The 22470-nt window shown below is 44.6% G+C and overlaps 2 protein-coding genes across 2 annotated transcripts; both read left to right on the forward strand.

Moving 5' to 3' along the window:
* Window positions 1–3931: 3931 nt before the first annotated feature.
* On the forward strand, window positions 3932–4453 carry IRA2 (Ras GTPase activating protein ira2; the record flags this gene model as incomplete). The annotated part of the gene is made up of 1 exon (XM_065756364.1): window positions 3932–4453. A coding segment is annotated over one exon (522 nt), but the record flags the coding sequence as incomplete, so codon positions are not given.
* Window positions 4454–13160: 8707 nt separating this feature from the next.
* On the forward strand, window positions 13161–15671 carry KGD1 (2-oxoglutarate dehydrogenase E1 component; the record flags this gene model as incomplete). The annotated part of the gene is made up of 1 exon (XM_053193114.2): window positions 13161–15671. A coding segment is annotated over one exon (2511 nt), but the record flags the coding sequence as incomplete, so codon positions are not given.
* Window positions 15672–22470: the final 6799 nt, after the last annotated feature.

The raw sequence follows: 22470 nt of genomic DNA on the forward strand, positions 1-22470 counted from the left end.
AAGTCTTCCATGAGCTTATGCTGAATGAAGATAGCGATGTGATCGACTTTTACCCGTCAGATTTTGAGATTGATCTAAACGGAAAGAAGATGGCATGGCAGGGAGTAGCATTGCTGCCGTTTATCGAGATGCCAAGACTGCTCGCCGCCATCGAGACGAAGTACCCTCTCCTGAGCGAGGCAGATCAGGCACGAAATGGTGTCGGAAGGGACGTGTTGCTCTTATCAGATGCTCACCACGAACTGTATGATGAGATCACCACTGGTTTCTACTCGAAGAAGCAGGGAGCGCCGACACTCAAGCTCAGCCCACGGACCAGTGACGGTTTGGCTGGCAACATCGAGAAGATTCCTGATTATCTGCCTCACGGAGAGTTAGTGTATCCCCTGGAGCGCGGAGGAATGCCAAATCTCGACTACGACAGGTCTCTGAGGTAAGTTGATCTCATTAATATTGTAGACTGTTAATTGCCGCGACTAACGATGAAGCAGAGTATGGTATACGTTCCCAGAAAGTTCGCACCCTCACAAGTCGATGCTGCTGCGTGGCGCCAAGCCTCCGGCTCCAGCTCTAGATCGCAACGACATCGAGACTTTGAAGGGTAAGTCGGCGCGAGGCGGGCGTGGCTACGGCGGAGCCCCCTTTCAACGCGGCGGTGGACACCACAATGGCGGTCGGAGGGGGGGGCAGTTCAGCTACGCTCCTGATGGCGGACAGGGTCGCCAAGACCGAGGGCCGCCCTCTTACGGAAGTAGTGGTGGTCATGGACGGCAGGGATTCCAGTCGTCAGGGCCACCGCCCATCCAATCATCGTGGCAACCTCCCCCTCCCGGGCACCCTGGGTTCGGTATGGGTCTTCCACCGCCACCCCCTCCATCGGGGTATGGAAACGATGGGCGAGCATCCAACGGTTCCTACCGCGGAGGAGGCTACAATCAGCACCAGAACTACGGGCCCCCGGCACCAGGGCCGCATTCGCAGTACAGCTATCCCGACGGAGGTCGGCAAGGAGGTCGTGGGGGCTACCAGGGCCGCGGGGGCTATGGTGGTGGACGCGGCAGCGGCGGCGGAGGTGGAAGTGGCAGATATGGCGGCGGCCGCAATTATTACTGATGTTTCGAGGGGTGTTGCTGTCAGATACGAATGTTCCGACCATTGAAGCGCACCGAGAACTTTCTCTTCACGACAAAAGCAGGAGGGTTGGCAACACAAAAAGGGTCATCGGTATCAGCCGCATAGCGTACGAATAGTGTAAATGGGCGGGCATTGTAAACGCGTTGCCAGAGACGTGGCGTGTTGCTCCAAAGAGCGAATTCCTGCTTGGTAGCGTGGATAGTGCCACAGGTACATGTACGTCAACATCATTGTGGCAGCAGTCCTTGCTTGTCATCCTCAGCCTGTTTCTAGCAGTATTCAACGATAAGGCACAGTAAAATAAAACGACCCTACATTATGCTTGGCCGTTCAACTCAGTGGAGATGATGCCTGTTTCGGCCGGAGTCATGAAGCGGCAAATAGCTGATGTTGTACTGTTGAAGCCCCAGGTTATGCTGTCGAAGCTCAAGTTGAAACCGCTGAGGCCTAAGATTCTATTCCAGCGTAAGCACGCAGGTAGGCAACCTGGCATCCCCGCCGGCACTCGCATTTAGGTTGACGTCCAGGCAAAGGGTCCACGCGGGTGACAAAATCATCCGCTGGACCTCTCAAGCTCTCTCTTTTTACCCAAGGCCTATTCAGCACTAGATAAGTTAGGATACCTAAGACAAGACTACTATTAAGAGAAAATTAATCAATGTATTTTTTTGAATATTTTGAAATGAATTTATCTTATTTAGTTGATATTAAAGGGGCATATTTTGGCCTAGGAGGCAGGAGGATGAATCTGTCACCCGCGTGGAGCCATGGTACCATGGCCATGGGTACGAAGTCAGGGACAGGTTGAAGTTCACTGGCTGCCGCTCGGCTTCAGACCTGCTGCCCCACACCACCTTCCCGGGCTCAGATCCCACCGCAAGCTTCCAGGATGATGCAGAAGCAACGGATTGCACCAGAGCTCACGTAGTATCCAGTCATTGCCTTACTTAACTCTCAGTGCCCCAACTTAGATCAAACTGCCGCCCTGAGGTAGATGGGATCCAGAAGGAGATGGACTGGTTCGGTGTCTCTGGCATCCCGTCCGCTTCTTCTACTAAAGGTACCTTTTACCAAGGCGCACGTAAGGCAAGCACGGCAAGGTGGCTCAGTAGGTACGTATAGCAATTACCTTTAAAATACCGAAGCTACGACCGACTATCCGTACCTTAGCTTTTGAAGAACCTTGGCATCCCATCCCGTTCCGCGCACACCAACCCCACTCGCTTCGAAAGTACTCCGTACCGCTGAGACGTGACATTGGCTGCGTTGTATGGCGTTTCGTGCAGACCGGATCTCAACTTTAGAGGTTATAATTGTGTCCCTATCGCGCCTTGAGGTCCTTTGAGCGGTCGGTAGGTAAGGTAAGTGATAATGTAGATGATTCAAGGTCGATACATAGGTACCCAAGTGGATGACAAAATGGATTTCCTTCCCATACGTCTTGAACAAGTACCCCTTTTACTACCCGTATCAAAATTACTACCCCTTCTGTATCACAATCCTTCTTTATATATGTAAAAGAATATACTATATCTCACAGATAGTAGTCCTCGTGATAATAGCGGTGGAAACTGCTTTGTCGGATGTGCTCGATCGGAAATCGATTTTGTCACCCACTTGGTACCTTGAGTAGTGCTACCTACCTAAAGTAGGTACGGATACTGAGACTAAGGTACTGTAGGTATTTGGATCGTGGATCATGGACAGTGCCCGGTCTGTCACCCTCTTATGAGACAGAATCGTCTCACTTTCCCGTCCACTCCACGTCCACTTGCTCATTCGTGCTGAGGTGGGTCTCCTTGGAAGCCAAGCTCAGTGGAAGTCCAGGTATCAATATCCGTACGGCCACATGGCGCAATGGGAAGGTCAGGCCGCTGTCAGGTAAGGTAAGGTACGGTTCAACACGCATTGCTGAGGTACCTAAGTATCTGTACCTCGAAAGGCGACTAAACCCATCTTAGGTAAGGTAGCAGCTGTCCTTGGGCCAGACGACGCTATCAGTGCTGCGAGTACAGTGCTACCCCTCCACCATCTCCCTCCTGACATGGACGACCATCAAATGCATGCAGGTGCGTCTTTCGCCTTTTTTTCCACCTCAATATATTTCTTCGCCTACCTATCTACCTTACCTACCTACCACAAGGACCGAGTAGAAGAAGGCGTGCCATTTGTCACCGCAGCAAACCAAAACAGATGCTGGTTCAACGCATCAAACCGCTCTCTGTCGCCTAACGCGACTCCTCAGTCCCCTTAGGTCCTTTGCCTTAACTTGCCTTCCACCACAGGTCAGCGCATCATCGTTCGCTCTCCTGCCCGGCTACCTCCCTTCGCGTACTACGACTGCGACGACGAGCCAATTGGCCCTCCCGACCCAGCGATACCTCGGCTTTGCGCTCGTAGTCCGTCGCCGTCGACCTCCACTGTAAACAATATCTACGACGACTCCATAACCACAAAAGCCCCGTCGCAATACTCGGCCAAGTCACCACGCTACTTGAGCTTGAGGAAGGCGCAGAACTCTGAGGACGTGCGCGTACGGTCATGAACTTTATCGTTTTGGAGCGCAGACATGAACGGCGATGCTGGTCTCGTCGGCTGCCTGGTCGATAGGCTTGCCACCAGAGTAAGTCGCTCCTTTCTTTCCTGCTAGACCTTGATCATGAAAGGCGACGCGCCCCCCCCCCCCCTTCTCCCTCTTCCTCTTCCCAACTCGCTTGCGTATCCTGGCTCTTGGAGACTTGACTGACCATCTTTGCGCCCCTCTCAGCTACCTCACAGAACGGGAACTCATGGACAGGAGCTTCAACAGGACGACGTTGTCCTCATCACGAGGTCGACGCTTGTCAAGATCAGCACCTCGGCCGTCGCCTTTGTTCTCGATTCCCTCATTGCACTGCTCGAAGACATAATACGAAACTACAAAGGCCTTCCTCCGCCCGCCCACCCTCCTCATGTGCTCCTTTCCGAAGTTTACGTCCTTGCCCTCGCTGCCGACTGCTGCACCGCCCATTGGGACCAAGTCAAGGCACAAGGCATACGTCAGCCTTCTGCCGATGCAGACACTCGTCGTGTTACCTCAGCAAACCTCGCAAACGTTCCCGAGCCGTTAGACGAAGCCCTTGTCAATCGCGTCTTTGACTTGGTCAGATGGCTTGTTGAACCCATTCCCGAGGGCTATGTCTTACCCTCATCTACCATTCTAGACGATACCTCGAGACACGCCGACTCCATAGCCCGCTCCTCGGGCGGGCTTGCCTCGCCGCTCCCCGGTGATGCTGACGCTGCCGAGGACGACGAAACCTGCCCACTACCCAATTAGCCGTGTTGGAACCTTGCATTAGAATCATTGTGGAATACGTCACGGCCTCTACATGGTCTTGCTCTTTTGACTACTTCAGGAACGTCGTATATACCGTTCGCACTGCAGCTGTAGTGCAAGCTGCTCCCGGTCAGTCGGCCGCTACTCCCGACGACGACAAGGCCTCCCTGGCGGTGCTTAAGATCCTGTCCTTCTTCTGGGTTGACGCCCAAAAGCTGGGTCTAATAATCCAGGAGATATGCTCCAGCTTCCTGCATTTCCGCAAATCCTTCCAAAATACCGTTGCTGTCGTCGCCCCCTTGCTAGTCACCAGGTGGCTTGATCGCTACCCACATGAATTTGTGCAGCAGCACACTTTACACAGGCGTCTCGACGGCGGCGCCGATACTCTGTTTGACATGACACAGACGGTCGTTGACAATGGTCGCAAGAAAGGGGTTCTATACCCTTTGCAGACCACGTTGTTATTCCTACTACCCGATGTTTTCGAGGTGGCTAGTAATCTCCGCGAGGCTAAGAGTAGCAGTATGGCTAAGAAGGTCGGCTTTCTAGACAACTTAAGAAAGGCCCTGAGGAACAAGAACGAACAGGCTGCTTACTCGCTGGTGTCCCTCTTGAGGGCATCTCGCCACTTCGTTGCCGAAGACGATGCCGCATTGGTGAGCTACGCCATGGATGTGCAAGACGAGGTCCGCGAGGCTGTCTTTCGGCGCGGCAACGAGTCCTCCTTATTTGATCAAGACTTGATGACAGCTGCGTTTGTCAGCCTCGCTGAACTGAGTCTAGAAAGTTGTGTCGATTCACTAAGAGAGTCATATCTCGGCCTCTCTTCCCCGCAGGCTTTCAAAACTGCCGTCGTCCAAGGCTGCCGTTACTTTGCCCGTCAAAACGACTCACATGTTTATGAGCAGCTTTTCGCTGTCGCGGGACCCTTCATGCGGACGCAGCTCAAGGTACGTCTAATGGACATCAACCCCCTTTGTATTCGCACCCTATCGCATTCCCTCTGTAGGCCAGGTTGGTGACCTAGGTAGCAGGCTGTTGCGGACTTGCCAGCAGAAGCTACAGCCGTAGCTCTGGCCCTACCGCGCCGCGACTCGAACCTACACTCGTTCACAAATATGGCATGCGATGTTCTTAAGTTTTTAGATGCTTCGCCCCGTTCTCTGTTCGACGGCGACAGCCAAAGCGATACGGTTACCGGCGCCGCTGACGAGGATGTGTTCTTGTCCTTTCTCTCATGTGTCGTGTCCGCCAACCCGACCATTAGGAGACTCGCCACAGGTGTTGCGAAGCGTCTCTTCTCTGACAGCTCCATCATTGACACACTTCGTTCCCGTGGCAGACTGAGTTCTGTAGCACTGAAAAGGGAATTTTGGAGACGCAGGTATGAAGACCGGTGACTTCCCGAGTCTTTTCAAATATGAAGATGGACTAATGTAAGCTCGAGCAGCTCTCTGGTATTACTCAACATGTGCAATGATGTCACATCCGATGGCAACGGTTCGGAGGTGAAGGCCATTCATGAATACCTAGAAGCCCGGAAGTTCTTGCTGGCGTCGCTGCGGGTAAGTTGAACAGACTTAGTTACAAGCGCCCGTCAAACTAACAAACCTTGCTTTGTCCCAGGAGCTCTCTGATATGCCCGAAGGCGTACCCGAAATAGAGGCAGCATCCTCCAGACTTGAAACGACGCTCCTAGTCTCCTTATGTTCAGCTGATGTCGAAACCTGTCAGACCGTGACCTCGTGCATAGGCCTCTTTTTCGAAGAGAATAACCTTGTGGACATCACCTCTGACACAGCCAAAGTATTTGCCTCACTGCTACGCAATGGCGAGGTGTACGGCGAGATCGCCTCTCGAGCGTTCCGATTCACAGGGCTCGTGGCTTTTCAAAAGAGGGTTCGCGGCTTACTCCGCCGGTTACAGTATCCTACGAGCGGCATCCTTTCGGCCTGGGAGTATGGTTTCGAACGATGGCTCCTTCTTTCGAGAGAGGTTTCAATGGCACCTGTTGATGCTGTCGATGAAAGAACGCTGACTGAATGGCGAAACTACTCGGGATTCCTCGCATCTCTCGGGGGAATATGCACGGCGAACCAGACCATTATCCTGGAGGAGCCAGCACTGAACGGCCTGAGGTGGATTGATAAGCTCTCCTCAGAGAACCATGAAGAACCCTTATTGAGCAGATATCTGAAGTTGAGCATCCAGCTTCTTGGATGTGCAAGCGTCAGGATCAGAGAAGCAACCAGGGAGGTTTTATCAAGTGAGGTATCATCCACACTTTACCAAGCTCTCTTCAAATCTCTCGAATCTGAGCTTGAGGTCTTGTTCACCGGTGCACTGGCGCCGAGTGACAAGGCACAGGATGTCGAAATTATATTTGCCGAGCAAGCCATTTCTCTTCTGAAAGCGCTCGTGGAACGGCTCGAGAGCCCTTCGGACCTCGGTGCCGCTTCAGCCATACATCTTGGTGCTCTCGCACTCAATTTCGCGAAGTTCCTCGACGGTATCGCTGATAGCACCAATACCCTCCGAGTCAAGATCAAGGTCTGCCAGCTGTGCGAGGCCGTGACGAAAAGGAAAGAACACTTGAACCTCAGAGATGACGTGCGGATCCGAAATCAGCTCCTGGAGTACATCTTTGGCTGGATTGCTCGGCCGCGGTCTCCGCGTCTTGACCCAAGTACCAGCTCAAGTGGCCGTCTAGACGAAGTCGTGAGAGTGCAGAAGGACCTGGACAAGGCTTGCTTGAAGTCCCTGGCCGAACTCACTTTCCGCCTCCCCTTGCAACCTGGCGAGGGCCAGACCGACGCTGGTACGAGTGAGCTCAAGTCACAGATGTTTCATACCTATTTCAACAGATTCCTTTCGCTACTCAACCACGAATCTCTTGAAGGCGGGAGGAACGATTTGCTGGCAGGAATTTCCAGTCGCGATGAGGGTGGATCTTCGTCAGAATTTGCCATCACCATTCTCTCGAATCTGTTGAGTGCTAATATCGACGTCGGCCTGAAGCACTCTCTTAATATTGGATACCATGACAATGTCGAGATCAGGACAGCCTTCGTCAAAGTCCTTTACAACATCCTCATTCAGGGGACAGAATTCAGCAACCTGACAGACGCTGCCGTCAGCGAGAAGTATGACGAATTACTCGAGGTAAGCAAAGCTGCGTGGTTCCATGCTGAATCGGTGGTGCATTATCTAATACGGTCTACAGCTCCTCACCAAAGACATGACGTTGGTAGCAGCGATGAGCGCTGTGTGCCCAAGCAGCGAGGTTGACGAACTGACCGTCTCCCTGCTGACAATCTTCGAACATCGTGGTCTCAGCTTTGAACTGCTAGAAGTTCTCATCAAGCAAGAGATCGAAGAAACAGGTGAGACCGGCAGTCATCACTCTTTCCTGGAAAAACCCCTTTCAATTAACAATCTATCCAGACAACGAATCAGAGATATTACGGCGGACGTGCGTCGCAACCAAAATGCTTTCCGTCTACGCTAAGTGGAAGGGACAACCGTACCTCAAGGCGACACTGCAAAAGGTCGTCGAGAGGTTGATGTTGACTTCAAAGGACCTAGATCTTGAGTTAGACCCGGCTCGCGTGAGTTCTACAGATGAACTCCAGAAGAACGCCCTCCAGCTGCGTATTGTAGCGAAGGTATTCATCGACGACATTTGTGCATCATCCTCGACCATGCCAGCCTCATTCCGCAGAATATGCAATATTGTGCGTCTACCGATTGTCAAATCCCTTGTACTGCGTACTAACAAGAGTCAGATCTCTGCTGCCGTACTTCCACGATTTCAGGAGGCCAAGTACACCGCTGTTGGAGCATTCGTTTTCCTTCGATTCTTCTGCCCAGCCATTGTTGCGCCTGAAGTCGAAGGCTTAGTTACCACGACACCGTCAAAGGAGATGCGACGAGGGCTCCTTCTCATCGCGAAGGTCATTCAGAACTTGGCAAACAATGTTCTGTTTGGAGCCAAGGAGCCCTACATGTTCCCCTTGAATGACTTCCTTACTCAGAACATCTACAAGGTCACAACTTTCTTGCGCGAGATTTCTGTGAGTAGCCCCATCAGCCCGCGCGACGCAGTTCTTTTTAGCTTAAAAACTGATTTTGACTGTGTGCTAGGTGCCTCCAGAGAACCTCGAAACTCCTCCCACTATCGAATCATTCGACTTCGGATCTTGCGTTGCGCTACATCGGTTTCTGTATGACCACTGGGATCACATGCGCCAAAGACTTGTCACTCAAGAACGGAAGGACTTCGTACGGTCGCCCGCTGAGGTGTCCCGGGGTCGGTCGCCTGTTCTCGAGCCTTTGCGCAATCTCATCACGAATTTAGGCCCCCCGCCCTTGGCTGTAACTTGGAACAGACCACAAATTTCAACAAACACTCCGCCCTCATACTCAAGATTTCAAAATTTTATGCTTCGAAACGCATTTCGGAGTACTGAATCCTTTATCACTGCTAGAGCCGTCTACGACGGAGGTGAAAGCAAGGTACTGTCTTACCCTGGAGCAGCTTCTCCCAAATATTGCTAAGTGCATCTTATAGGACTCTCTTTCCATAATTTGCATCATCCTACGACACATTGATGCAGAGAGCATAGACTACGATACACTCTTGTACTGCTACCTAAAGGTAAGCTTCAAACTCATATTAGATCTATCACCCCTTCGCTTCGATGGATCGACCACTCCATTTGGCCATAAGGAGTGCTTCTTTTTCTTCAGCGTCTGTTCTAATCAATCCTGTCCTCGTCTAGATCGCAAGTCGCCTATGGCATAAGCCCTTCGGCCTGCTCATTGACGCCACTTGCTACAATGGGCAAAACGAACCCCAAGACGAGCTCTTTAAGAAACTTGAACAGCTTACACCCGTGGAATTGTCACGGAATCTTGTCAGAGTATATGTCTACAACATGAATAGCGCCTTCAGGTAAGGATCAATGAGGCAGAATATGCAATGTGTATCCCATGTTTCTACGTCAGATCCGCATAGCTAACGTACAGAAGGAAATGCTTTCGGCGACTTCTACGAGTGTCTGCCAAGAGCGATAACAGTGTCTTCAATCCGAAAAATGTCGACTACCACTTGATTGGTAGCCTTCAAGATTTGCAGGCTCATTTTCATCTCAGCCAACTTCATCTGCCGAAAGAGACAATCAGCGTTGTCACAGATACCCGATACGTGTTTCAACCCATCACCCGACTGTCCAAGACAAAGGGTAAAATTGAGGTTGTCATCAAGGTTGGCAGCCAATTTGTCCAGGTCACAACCACCAAGAAACAGGAGGTCTTCCCTGGCTATAGGCTGAGCACGACTGTGAACGACATCTTCAGGTTAGGCGAAGTGGAAGAAGCTCCTACGTCAATACAGACTGAGGATGACTCGGCCTTTGGTCTGCGTGCAGATAATGGCAAGATTGTCATGTACTTCACCAGCCCTAAAAAGGCTGATGTGCTCCAGACAATACGCGGCGCAAAAGCCAAGTATGGCAAGGATACAAGAGCGCACAAGGCCTACGAACGATTGATCCGTCCACAGGATGTTCCGGGCACCTTGTTGAATCTAGCCTTAACGAACCTGTCAAGCTCTGATCACGTTCTCAGACTATCGTCCTACAATCTTCTTGGTGCTCTTTGTAAGGCCTTCAAGTTCGGCGCGGCTTCGAACTTGATGTGCACCAAAGGTATGTTGCAAAGTCAAGTGAATGTGGGAGGTGAAGTTCCGCCAGAATTCAGCTGCTGACCACTACAGATGTTTCCGTACCCATGGACCCGTCCCATTTCATCATCAAGATTAGCAGGCAATTGGCAACGTCCGAACCTCAACTGACCTTCGATTTTTTGACCGAGTTCTTCGTCGGATGGGAGACCTTTACTGACGAGCAGAAGCCGCTCAGCCTGGCATATATGGCTCCATGGCTGCCCGGCTTACGCACTGGGGTTTTGGCAAACGAATCCGATGCCGAGAAGGGAAAGGAGAAGATTGCAGCATTATTTCGCAAACTCATAGATGTGGCCATGTCAGATCACGGGCTTACGTATACGCTTGAGCAAGCTGTCTGGCCCGCCATCTACCAGGATGAAACAATACTCGACATTTTCCTTGAGGAGCTCATGAGAGCAGCTCTAAGCTTTGGATTCTCTGAGGAGCCTATGGAAGCTCTGTCATCAATCGTCTCCGGTATGGGAAGCATCACCCTGCGTGGTAAGGTGATTTCCCGGCTACGCAAGGCGTTGAATCGGTCCTCCCTCAGACCTACGAAGTACTTGCCTGACAATACAGTGTGGGCCGAGATCTGCGTTTTACTTCATTTCTGTTTGTCATTGTCGTTCGATAATGGCGTGCAGTCCCAACTATACCTGCCAGAAATATTTCACATCGTCACAATCTTGGCCAACACAGGTGCTCCGGAGGTTCGCTTGCTAGTGCATAGGCTTCTTGTCAACACTGTGCACGCAGCTTGCACTTCTTTCAACCTAGACGAAACTCGGTTCAACAAGCTCAGAGGTAGTTTAGACTTCCTCAGTGAGCCCAGGAGCGAGATATTCTCAACACCTCCCCCATTCCTACGCGATGGAGCCTCCATGTCGACTACACAGGATGCTGGGCCTTCGCTGGCCGCCACTGAGAACCTAGCGGCAGTCTTGTTTGAGGTCTGCTCGGTAGCAGCGCCATCTATCGACATCTCCAATGCCTGGAGGTCACGCTGGATGAGTCTGGTGGCCAGCACCGCATTCCAAAACAACCCAGCTATTCAACCCCGCGCTTTTGCCGTCATGGGCTGTTTGGCACGAGAGGAGGTGGATGACGACTTGCTCTACCAAGTGCTTGTCGCTCTACGTAATAGCGTCGGCCGCTTAGGAGACGACACGAACAGCGACATGCTTATTTCCATTGTAACTTCTCTGTCGAAGATGATGGCAAAGCTCCCGTCGGCATCTCGTTATGGTCTGCAGCTCTTCTGGCTGGCCATCTCCCTTCTAAGACTTGTACCTCCGGCCTTATTCAATTGTACAGCGCAATTCCTGGAGGCCGTTATGACTAACATCAGCACTGTTGGTGATCTCAGAGGCGACAAGATGGGTCCTCTCCTTCTACAGGGCCGTGTTCAGCTCGAAGAGGCTGCTCTGCCTCTAGATGACGCATACGGCATCCACTTCACGCCTGAGAACTTCCATTTCGCAGTCTGCGCTTGTCTCGCTCGTGGTCTTGCGGACACTACCACGAAGACGAATGCCATGCGAGTACTCTCGGCTTTCCTAGACATGGCCGGCAATCCTGCCAGTGACGCTGGGAGCCCGTCTGATGACTTATCTCGGTCGCCTTACATGGCTCTCATCCTCGCACGAACGGTCGAGAGCGATGAGCTCAGGGACAGTCTATGGCTTGCGGGTATTGATCCTTCCCTTTTACGAGATATCACTGGCCAGCAGAGATACGATGATCTCGGCGGCATGAAGGATAAAGATCTCCTCCTGAATACGGCCATCGAGTTGATTGACTTTCAGTACTTGGAGGATGCACTGCAGAACCGGACATTGCAGTGGCTGACGGAACTAGCAGCAGCCAGGCCGTCTGTGATCATGCACCTGTAAGCTATTAACTCTTCTTTCTCATCTGAGCGGACTCTTGGACTGATTGAATCACAGCTGTGGGCCTATTGTTTCTATCCTGGACGATGTGCTTCTGCATTGCCAGAATTCGTCGACTTTAGAGTCTGCGCAAGACTTGCTGCATGCACTCACGTCAAATCCGAAGTTTAGCACAGCGCTAGAGTCCACAGCCGTCTTGAATGAGATTCTTGAGGATATGGGTTTCAGCGGGTTATGGCGTTCGTGTTCGTTCAACTTCAGCCAGGACCAGGATAGGAAATGTTTTCTTCTGACTGAGAAGCTAATCGAAGTAAGTCATTACTACCTTACTGACGCCATACTAGGGACAAAAGTGCTGACAGTCCTAGCTTATCATAGTGTAGTTAGTAGGAATGACTCTTGGAGGCAAAGCGATGATGTTCCATGGAGAGACGTTTCTGAAACCTTAGTACGCATAAAAAATGAAGAAGAAGAAGAGTAAAAGAAAGCTGTAATTAAAGTAATGCTTCTATAACTACCCGTCTCTCCTCTGAACGGGCTGCCTACCAATGAGACCTCTCGATCATTACTAGCCACTTTCAGCCACAGGAGGCACGCCACCCGAAGCTCACCCTACAAGGGCCCAGAAGACCGGCTAGCATCACGATTCTGTATGCATAAGGAAACGGAGAATATTGGTTTATCCAGTTCTTTATCTCTTATCGGGCTGAAATGGCGAATGATATGCAAGTGTAGGTCAGCTGTGTACCTTTAGGTAGGGCAGGTAGGTCAGCCGTACGGAGCATCCGTACCTACCCATGTGGGTCTATAGCTTTTCTCCACCAGTCCAAGACAGATTTGCCGCAGGCCCGTATGAACCCGACCACCTACTCCCGAGGACCGACAAAGTTCCGTCCTTGCTTGCCTCCTTTCATCTTTTCCATGCTCATCCAGCTCACGGCGACGTACTCCATCCACCACCGCCCTATCCGCCACCATGTTGCGAAGCTCTGTGTACAGAGCCGGCACTCGGGTGCTTCACACCTCAAAACCTACAAGCTCATCATCATGCTTCTCTACCATCGCGTCGCGAACCTCAACGAGGAAGCTCGCTGCTGCCCGTCGCCCCCTGGCCTTAACCAGCCAACGTCACTACGCGAGCGCGACCGACAATGCACCCAACCCCAACGATAACTTCCTATCCGGCAACACTGCCAACTACATTGACGAGATGTACATGCAGTGGAAGCAAGATCCCAAGAGCGTTCACGTCTCATGGCAGGTCTACTTCAAGAACATGGAGAACGGCGACATGCCCATCGCCCAGGCTTTCACTCCTCCCCCTTCTCTGGTTCCTGGTGCCATTGGCGGCGTTCCAGCACTCGGCGCTGGCCTCGGTCAGGGCTCTGAGATCACAAACCATCTCAAGGTCCAGCTTTTGGTTCGCGCCTACCAAGCTCGAGGCCATCACAAGGCTAACATCGATCCCCTTGGGATTCGAAACGAGTCTCAGGGCTTCGGTAACATCAAGCCTAAGGAACTGACTCTTGAGCACTACCAATTTTCTGAGAAAGATCTTGACGCCGAGTATGAGCTTGGGCCTGGCATCTTGCCGCGCTTCAAGAAGGATGGCCGCGAGAAGATGACTCTCCGCGAAATCATTGATGCTTGCGAGAAGATTTATTGCGGCGCCTACGGCATCGAGTTCATCCACATTCCCGATAGAGAAAAGTGCGACTGGCTGCGTGAGCGAATCGAGGTCCCCCGACCTTTCAAGTACTCCATCGACGAAAAGCGCCGCATCCTCGATCGTCTCATCTGGAGTTCCAGCTTCGAATCCTTCCTTGCCACAAAATACCCGAACGACAAGCGTTTCGGCCTCGAGGGTTGCGAGACTCTCGTCCCCGGTATGAAGGCGCTGATCGATCGCAGCGTTGACTACGGCGTCAAGGACATCGTCATCGGCATGCCTCACCGTGGTCGTCTAAACGTTCTAAGCAACGTCGTAAGAAAGCCCAACGAGTCAATCTTCAGCGAGTTCGCCGGAACTGCCGGCGCTGAGGACGAAGGCTCCGGTGACGTCAAGTACCATCTTGGTATGAACTTCGAGCGCCCTACACCCTCCGGCAAACGCGTCCAGCTTTCTCTCGTCGCCAACCCCTCTCACTTGGAGGCCGAAGACCCCGTTGTGCTCGGCAAGACCCGCGCTATCCAACATTACAACAATGATGAGAAGACGCATCGCACAGCCATGGGCGTTCTGCTCCACGGTGATGCTGCCTTCGCTGCCCAAGGTGTTGTCTACGAATGTCTTGGTTTCCACTCTCTTCCTGCCTTCTCTACTGGCGGTACCATTCACCTTGTCGTCAACAACCAAATTGGCTTCACCACCGATCCCCGATTTGCCCGCTCCACAGCTTACTGCACCGACATCGCCAAGGCCATCGACGCACCCGTCTTCCACGTCAACGCCGATGACGTTGAGGCTGTCAACTTTGTGTGCCAGATGGCTGCCGACTGGCGCGCTGAGTTCCAGCAAGATGTAATTGTCGATCTTGTTTGCTACCGAAAGCACGGTCACAACGAGACCGACCAGCCCTCTTTCACCCAGCCTCTCATGTACAAGCGCATCCAGGACCATGAGTCCCAGATTGCCATTTACGTCAACAAGCTTCTCGAGGACGGCAGCTTCACCAAGGAAGATATTGAGGAGCACAAGCAGTGGGTCTGGGGTATGCTGGAGGAGAGTTTCTCCAAGTCCAAGGACTACCAACCTACCTCCAAGGAATGGACCACCTCCGCGTGGAACGGTTTCAAGTCTCCCAAGGAGCTTGCGACTGAGGTCCTTCCTCACAACGAGACAAGCGTGGACAGCAAGACTCTAAATCACCTTGGCGAGGTCATTGGCAGCACCCCCGAGGGCTTCCAGCCTCATCGCAACCTCAAGCGTATTCTGTCTAACAGGACCAAGTCTGTCGTCGAGGGCAAGAACATCGACTTCCCCACTGCGGAAGCCCTTGCCTTTGGTTCCCTCGTCACTGAGGGCCACCACGTTCGTGTTTCTGGTCAGGATGTTGAGCGTGGAACTTTCTCTCAGCGCCATGCTGTCTTCCACGACCAGGAGACCGAAGACACCCACACTCCTCTACAGCACGTCAGCAAGGACCAGGGCAAGTTCGTCATCTCCAACTCATCGTTGAGCGAGTTCGGCGCTCTCGGTTTCGAGTACGGCTACTCTCTGTCTTCTCCCAATGCTCTCGTCATGTGGGAGGCCCAGTTCGGTGATTTCGCCAACAATGCGCAGTGCATCATCGATCAGTTCATCGCTTCGGGTGAGGCCAAGTGGATGCAAAGAACTGGTCTTGTGGTATCTCTGCCCCACGGATACGACGGCCAGGGTCCAGAGCATTCTTCTGGTCGTCTCGAGAGATGGCTACAGCTGAGCAACGAGGACCCTCGCGTCTTCCCCTCCCCTGAGAAGTTGGACCGCCAGCACCAAGACTGCAACATGCAGGTCGCATACATGACTAGCCCCTCCAACCTGTTCCACATCCTCCGCAGACAGATGCATCGTCAATTCCGCAAGCGTAAGTTTACTCTGATCATGCCATACTTGTAGTTCTTCTTGCTCATATTCACTAGCTCTCATCATTTTCTTCTCCAAGGCTCTGCTCCGCCACCCATTGGCTCGCTCCAACATTGAAGAGTTCTCTGGTGACTCTCACTTCCGCTGGATCATCCCCGACCCGGAGCATGAGACTGGCGTCATCAAACCTAAGGAGGAGATTGAGCGCGTGATTCTCTGCTCTGGCCAGGTTTGGGCTACTCTATCCAAGTACCGCGCCGATAACAAGATCGACAACGTTGCGTTCACCCGCATCGAGCAGCTGAACCCCTTCCCCTGGCAACAACTGAAGGAGAACCTCGACCAGTACCCCAACGCCAAAACTATCGTCTACTGCCAAGAGGAGCCCCTGAACGCTGGTGCTTGGAGTTTCGTCCAGCCTCGCCTGGAGACTCTGCTCAACAACACCGAGCACCACGATCGCAAGCATGTCATGTACGCTGGCCGTGGCCCTAGTGCATCTGTCGCCGCTGGTAACAAGGGTCTGCACAACAAGGAGGAGCAAGAGTTCCTGGAGATGGCTTTCTCCGTTAAGCAGGACAAGCTGAAGGGCGAGTAAAAAATGACTAAGTTCAAACAGACATGACATAGCGGGTGAATGGGAAGAGCCTTGGGAAAGGCATGGGCAGGATCAGAATAGTGGGAGCGACGTCTTCCTTGTACAATTGTAAAATATACAGCTTTCTTATAGATTCTGAACCACAGGTCGGCCCTGTGAGGTGTCCTTGAGTGTCTGCAGAGAGCATGTAGGTTGTTGCAGACAGACTACACATGTGAAAAGCTCAGGCCTGTGCGTCTACTGGCGTGGTGGGCTGGATGCCGAGAGCACGAATGTCCGGGTTCCGCAGAACCCTACTAGAATACCTGCTTGGCTTATTGTGTCGTAGTATCGAGCCAGTGGTCCCTGAGATTGAAGTTAGTAATTAAGGTCGTTATAGTAGCTATAGAGCTTGAGAATGAAGAACCTACCAATAAGACTTTCAAATGTAATAGAGTTATGTGGGTATCGATCGGAATCGTCAATCCTCATGGCCATTTGCTAGTGGGATGCCCGACGTTGAACTTTGTTGAATAGTTGGAAGTGTTAAGACAGTTGAATGCTGTGTAATCTTAACGAGCGAGTTGAGTAGTTTGATTTCGACCTTTAACTTAACGCTGTATACCAGTGCTCTGTATGCTGGCTGAGCCGTAGGTAAAGAGGCGAAAGTTGACGCAAGTAATGTCAGGTCGAGGAATATAACAAATCCATTGACCACTAGAAGGGGTGTAGCCAAGTCCTTTCTTGGGTTTCCGTGGATTGATGATGTTTTGAGCCTAAAGAAGCTGATGGCCGCGTGGATATATAAGCCCGAGATGATTGACTCTTCGATACAAAACAACGTCATCTCGACTTTCCTCCAAATGAAGAGAACTTTGAACCATGTGAAAAGGTTGGAGGGTTTCGCGGTAGTACCAAATTGAAACACCATGGTTGGGATGTGTGTAACAGTCCCGAAAATGATAATCATAAGGAGAACAGATCGGAGAACTAGGTGTTCTTGCCTTACTAGGTGAAGACGAGAATACAACACCATAGATTGACCTGAAACCATGAGAACTGTCCCTAAAACAAGAAGAAATATCATATAATAATCTGGCGACCGCAGGGTGTAGGCTAGTAAGATGAACCCGATCGCATAAGGGATGATTCCGTTTGTGGCAATGACGAAGCTCCAGAAATACAGCCCAGACCTACGCACAAAGGTACTCCAGATCCATAAATCTAGTTCGACGACATTGTACATTGCAATGCTGTGAAAGACAGTGGCTAGGATGAATTCGAAGGCTGGTGTTGAGCATCCATCCCGTACATCGTGTGGGAAAAGAGCTGACATGCTTATGGAGGTTTTTACCAGATGAGGATATTAGACGAGAGAAGAGGAATTGCTGACCAGGACAACATAACCATCAGCAATGGGGAATCCCTCGACCTTTAAGTTTCGGAGTATCGGCTTGGTGAATGTCTGCCCCATCAACTGCTGGATGGCGTCAGTATAAATATACGTACTTTTTTCAGAGATAACAGCGAATTACATATCTACCCGATCCTATTTCCCTTATATCCGCCTAGGAATAGCTTCGAAAGAAGGTGAAAGCTGGGAAAGTCTAGAGACGGGTGTAATGACGCCTTCGAAAGTTGATGGCGTAGTGATATAATGCTGTCTGAGCAGAGACGGTCAAGAACATATGGACTTCGACGCATGAGAATCTCGTGAACCCCCTTCCATGTCTCGAAGATAACTACCACAAACAACGAGAGACTTTTGCTCACCGACCTTTTACGTATCTTCTTTCGAAGCCTCATCCATAACACTAATGTGCCTAATAATGAAACGTTGCTCAGCAGAGGCGGTCAGTAGGATTCTAGCCCTAAGTGTAATCAAGTGAGACCTCGATGTATTGCTTTGTCGTTTCCTTGCCTAGTGAGCCACAAAAGTGGTGGCAGGCCACCGAATGTCACTACTACGATCTCACAGGTGAAGTCATCTTCACGGCCTATGGCAAGATACCTATGTATCTTTGCACCCTGCAGCATGTTGCAGCCATTTCACTAAACACCATGGCCTAATCTCAGGTCAATGGTAGGGTAGATGTAAATGCTGACGGAACAATGATGTGACTGATATACCTGGTGTCTTAGTAGAAGCCCTGTTGAAGGAAGCACGCACCTTACGCAGGCCTACGCTAGTCGAGCGCCCGATAGTTAGACCAAGGCCGTGATGTATACAGGGGCGTATTAAATAGCTATTAAGTAATAGGTTTTTCTTTTTTCTATCTTTGTTTATTACTTATGCGGTTTTCTCCTTTTACTAATTGCTTAAGTAGAATTTTAGAATAAATATATAATATTAATACTTATTTTATAATTCTATTTTTTATTAACTACTTGAGTAATTCTTAATATTAGTTATATAATATTAATATATAATATTAATAAAACCTAAGTATTTTAACTATATCGTTTAGCTATCTTAATTATATACTATTTTTTTTTAATATTGCTTTTATTAAATACTTAGGTAATTTTTAATATTATTTATATAGTATTAATATATAATAATAATAAATACTTTTATTATTCTAATAAATATATTTTTTATTTTTTTACTTTCCTTTTTATAAAGTTTATAATAATAAATTAATGATAATATTAAGTATATAATATTATTATTATTTTATAAGCTTATATACTTAGCTAAGTTTATAGCTTTTCTAAGTAATAATATTTTATAATAACATAATATTAAAAGTTTTATAATTATAAACTTTATAAGAGGGAAAGTTAAAAAAAAGATTTTTTTATTAAAATAATAAGAGTATTTATTAATATTATATATTAATATTATATAAATAATATTCCCCGACGGAGCAATTTGCCGGGGTAGTACCGTGTATTATATATTAAGGAAAACTGGGTATATTGCGCTTTATATTTAATTATTAATTAAAACTCCTAACTTTTTATTATTTTTAAGTTATTTAGAGAGCGAGCTTTACTTATTTTTAATATATATAAGACCTCTTAGTATTAACCCGCGTAAGTAGTTAAGTTTAATATAATTTCTTTTTTTTATATAAATATGATTATTACTTAGGGGGTTTATAAGAACTATTTTAAATATTAATTTATTATTTTAACTTTTTATATTTTTTAATTTATTTATTTTAATTATTATAGTTAGGCTAATATTAATTTATTATATTTTATTATTAATATTAGTATTATAACTAGCTAGTTATAATAAGTATATTAATAAAAAATTAAGGCTACGATAACTAAGTAAATAGTATTATAATTATAAATAGCTTCCCTAAAACTATATTTATAAATCGTAAAATAAATAAAGCTTTAATAATTAATTATAATTTTTATTAAAAAAGGTTTTTTTAATAAAAATAGCTAAAAAGTAATTATAAGATTTAATATTAAATTAATTATTAAAAAAGTTATAAAAGTTTATTTTTTAAACCCGGTTTAAGTTTATATTATATATAAGTCTTATATATTATTTAAATAGTTTTTTTATAATTAAGATTAATATTATAATATTAGTTCTATAAGGGTAAACTACTTTTATTTTATTAATCTTATTTATAAACCGTTTATCGTTTATTAATCTTTTTTATTACTATATAACTTATTTATAATTTTTTTTATCTTATTAAAATAATTCTTATATTAATATCCTTTATATATATATAGCGTATTATAATTATTATAAACTTATAAAGTAGGCCCTAGTCTTAGTTATATATATTAAGTTATAATATTAAGTTTTTTTTTAAAAATTTAGTTTTATAAACTTATAAATAAGTATTTATAACCTAGGTTAGGGCTTATTAAGTTTATTTATTTATTTATTTTTTTATAATACTAATATTATATTAAGTTACGAAAAAAAATTAAATTTAAAAAAAGAATTTAAAAAAATAAAAAAAATAATTATAAGCGCTTTATATTTTTAGAATTTATTAAAGCTCGTTCGTTAATTATTAATATACTTTATATTTATTATTTTTTATATAAAGGTCCTATATTAGTTTAATAATAGCTCTTTTTATTATTAAACTTATATCGAAATAAAAAAAGCTTTATAATAGAGTATTAATAACTTTAACTTATAAGTTTTTTTTAGTAGTTTTTTTTATTTATATTTTTTAATATTTTTTTTTATAATTTAAAAACTTAATATTTAATAAAGGGAATAGGATAAAAAAAAAGAAAATAAATAAGGAACTTTTTAAGCTTTATAAAGAGCTAGTTTGTTTTTTAATTATTAATAATTATTATTATTAATTATTTATCCCTGTATTTAAAAAAACTTATAAACTAGTATATAATTATTAAAATAAGATTTTTTATTAAGAAATATAAGAAGTAAATAAGTTTAATATTTTAAAATTTATATTAAATACTTATAAACGTAATATAATTAAGGAATTATAATTTATATAAGTTTTTAATAATATAAATTAGTTTATTTTTAAAATTAATAATAAGTTCGCTTTTTTTAAGTTTATTAGTATTATTTTTTAATAATTTTTTAAGGAGTTATTAAGAGTTTTAGAAATTCGTAATAAGTTCTTATATTTTTTTTTATATTTATAGTTTTTTTATTTAATTAAGAATTCTTATATTTCGTTTTTAATTTTATAATTAATAATTTATTTAATTTTATATTCTAGTTCGTTTAGTTTTATAATAATATAATTTTTTTATATATAAACCTTTAAGTATTAATTTTAAAAAAAATAAAATATAAAAAAATTAAATAATATTTTATTATATTTAGGAATCTTAATTTATAATTAACGTTTAAAACTTTCTAAATAATTTTTAAAAGTCTAAGTTTTTTATAATTTAATTTATTATTTAGTTATTTTATTTTAATATTATAATAATAAAAATAAGTATTATCCTTTTTCTTTTAAAATTAATCCTCTAATTTTTTAATTTATTTATATTTTTTTTTATATATTAGTATACGAACTCGAAATTTAAAAAATACTTTTTTTTAAATTTCTCGGAGTTTTATTATATTTATTATTATTTTAATAGCTTATAGTTTTTTATTATATTTTTTTATATATTATTAGTTAGTATTTATAATTTAAATAAAACAGGGGATTTTTTTTATATTTTTTATTAATTATATTATTATATATAAATTAGGCTATTAATAATAATATTACTTAGTTATTTTAATTGTAATTTATATAATAACGGAGGTATATTTTAAAAATCTAATTAATTTTTTTTTATTTAATTATTAGTTTATAAATAAAAAATAATTAATAATTTATAATTTATACTAAGTTACGAAATTAAGGATTTTTAAAATTTTAAAATAAATAAAATACTTTTATTAAAAATAATTTTTTTTAGTATATTATAAGTAGTAATAATATTCTTAAGAAACGTATATATTAATTCTTTTATATTACTAGCTTTTTTATAAAGTATAAAATAAGTAAACTTAGTAAGTTAATTAATTATAACTAAAATATTATTATACTATACGTTTATAAATAATTCTTTAGACTTTAATAATTTAATAATAAAGTCTTATAAAATTGATTATTATACTTTTATAAGTAGTTATAATAGTTATAACTTACTATATAATTTATATAGGCTATTTTTATTTGTTTTATAAATTACGTAGTTCTTAATTACGTTAATAATTTTAGTATATATAGCGGATTTATTATAATACTAATAAATCCGTTTTTATATTTTAATAACTTTTTAATAACTATATATAAGTATATTATAAATTTTTTATAATAAGCTTAAAAAATTATTTTTTTTAATTAGGTTAATATTAATTTTTTTTAATTATTATAAAAAGTTTTATAATTAATATAAAGCTATTTTTTTTTAAAGATAATTTACGTTTTTTTAGGGATTATAATTTCGTAGTTAGGTTTTTTTATTAAGAGCGTTTATTTTACTATTTTCTAAACCTTTTTAATAAATAATTTAGAAATTATATTTAAATAGAAACTCGCTCTATTTAATTTATTATTTATTTAGATTTTTATTTATTATAAAGTTTATAAAGTTTTTTATAATTTATATAGATTATAATTTCGTACTTAGTTTTAAATAATTATAATCTCTATTTTTTAAAATAGTTTTATAATAGCTATTAATTTTTTAATTATAAATTTATTAATTTAATTTTATTTTTATAAAATATTTTAGAATAAAAATAATAAAAATAAAGTTTTTTTTTATTTTATTATTTTA

This window comes from Colletotrichum fioriniae, assembly GCF_027942845.1.
Source record: "Colletotrichum fioriniae strain IMI 355084 chromosome Unknown scaffold_1, whole genome shotgun sequence".
NCBI classification, from domain to species: Eukaryota; Fungi; Ascomycota; class Sordariomycetes; order Glomerellales; family Glomerellaceae; genus Colletotrichum; species Colletotrichum fioriniae.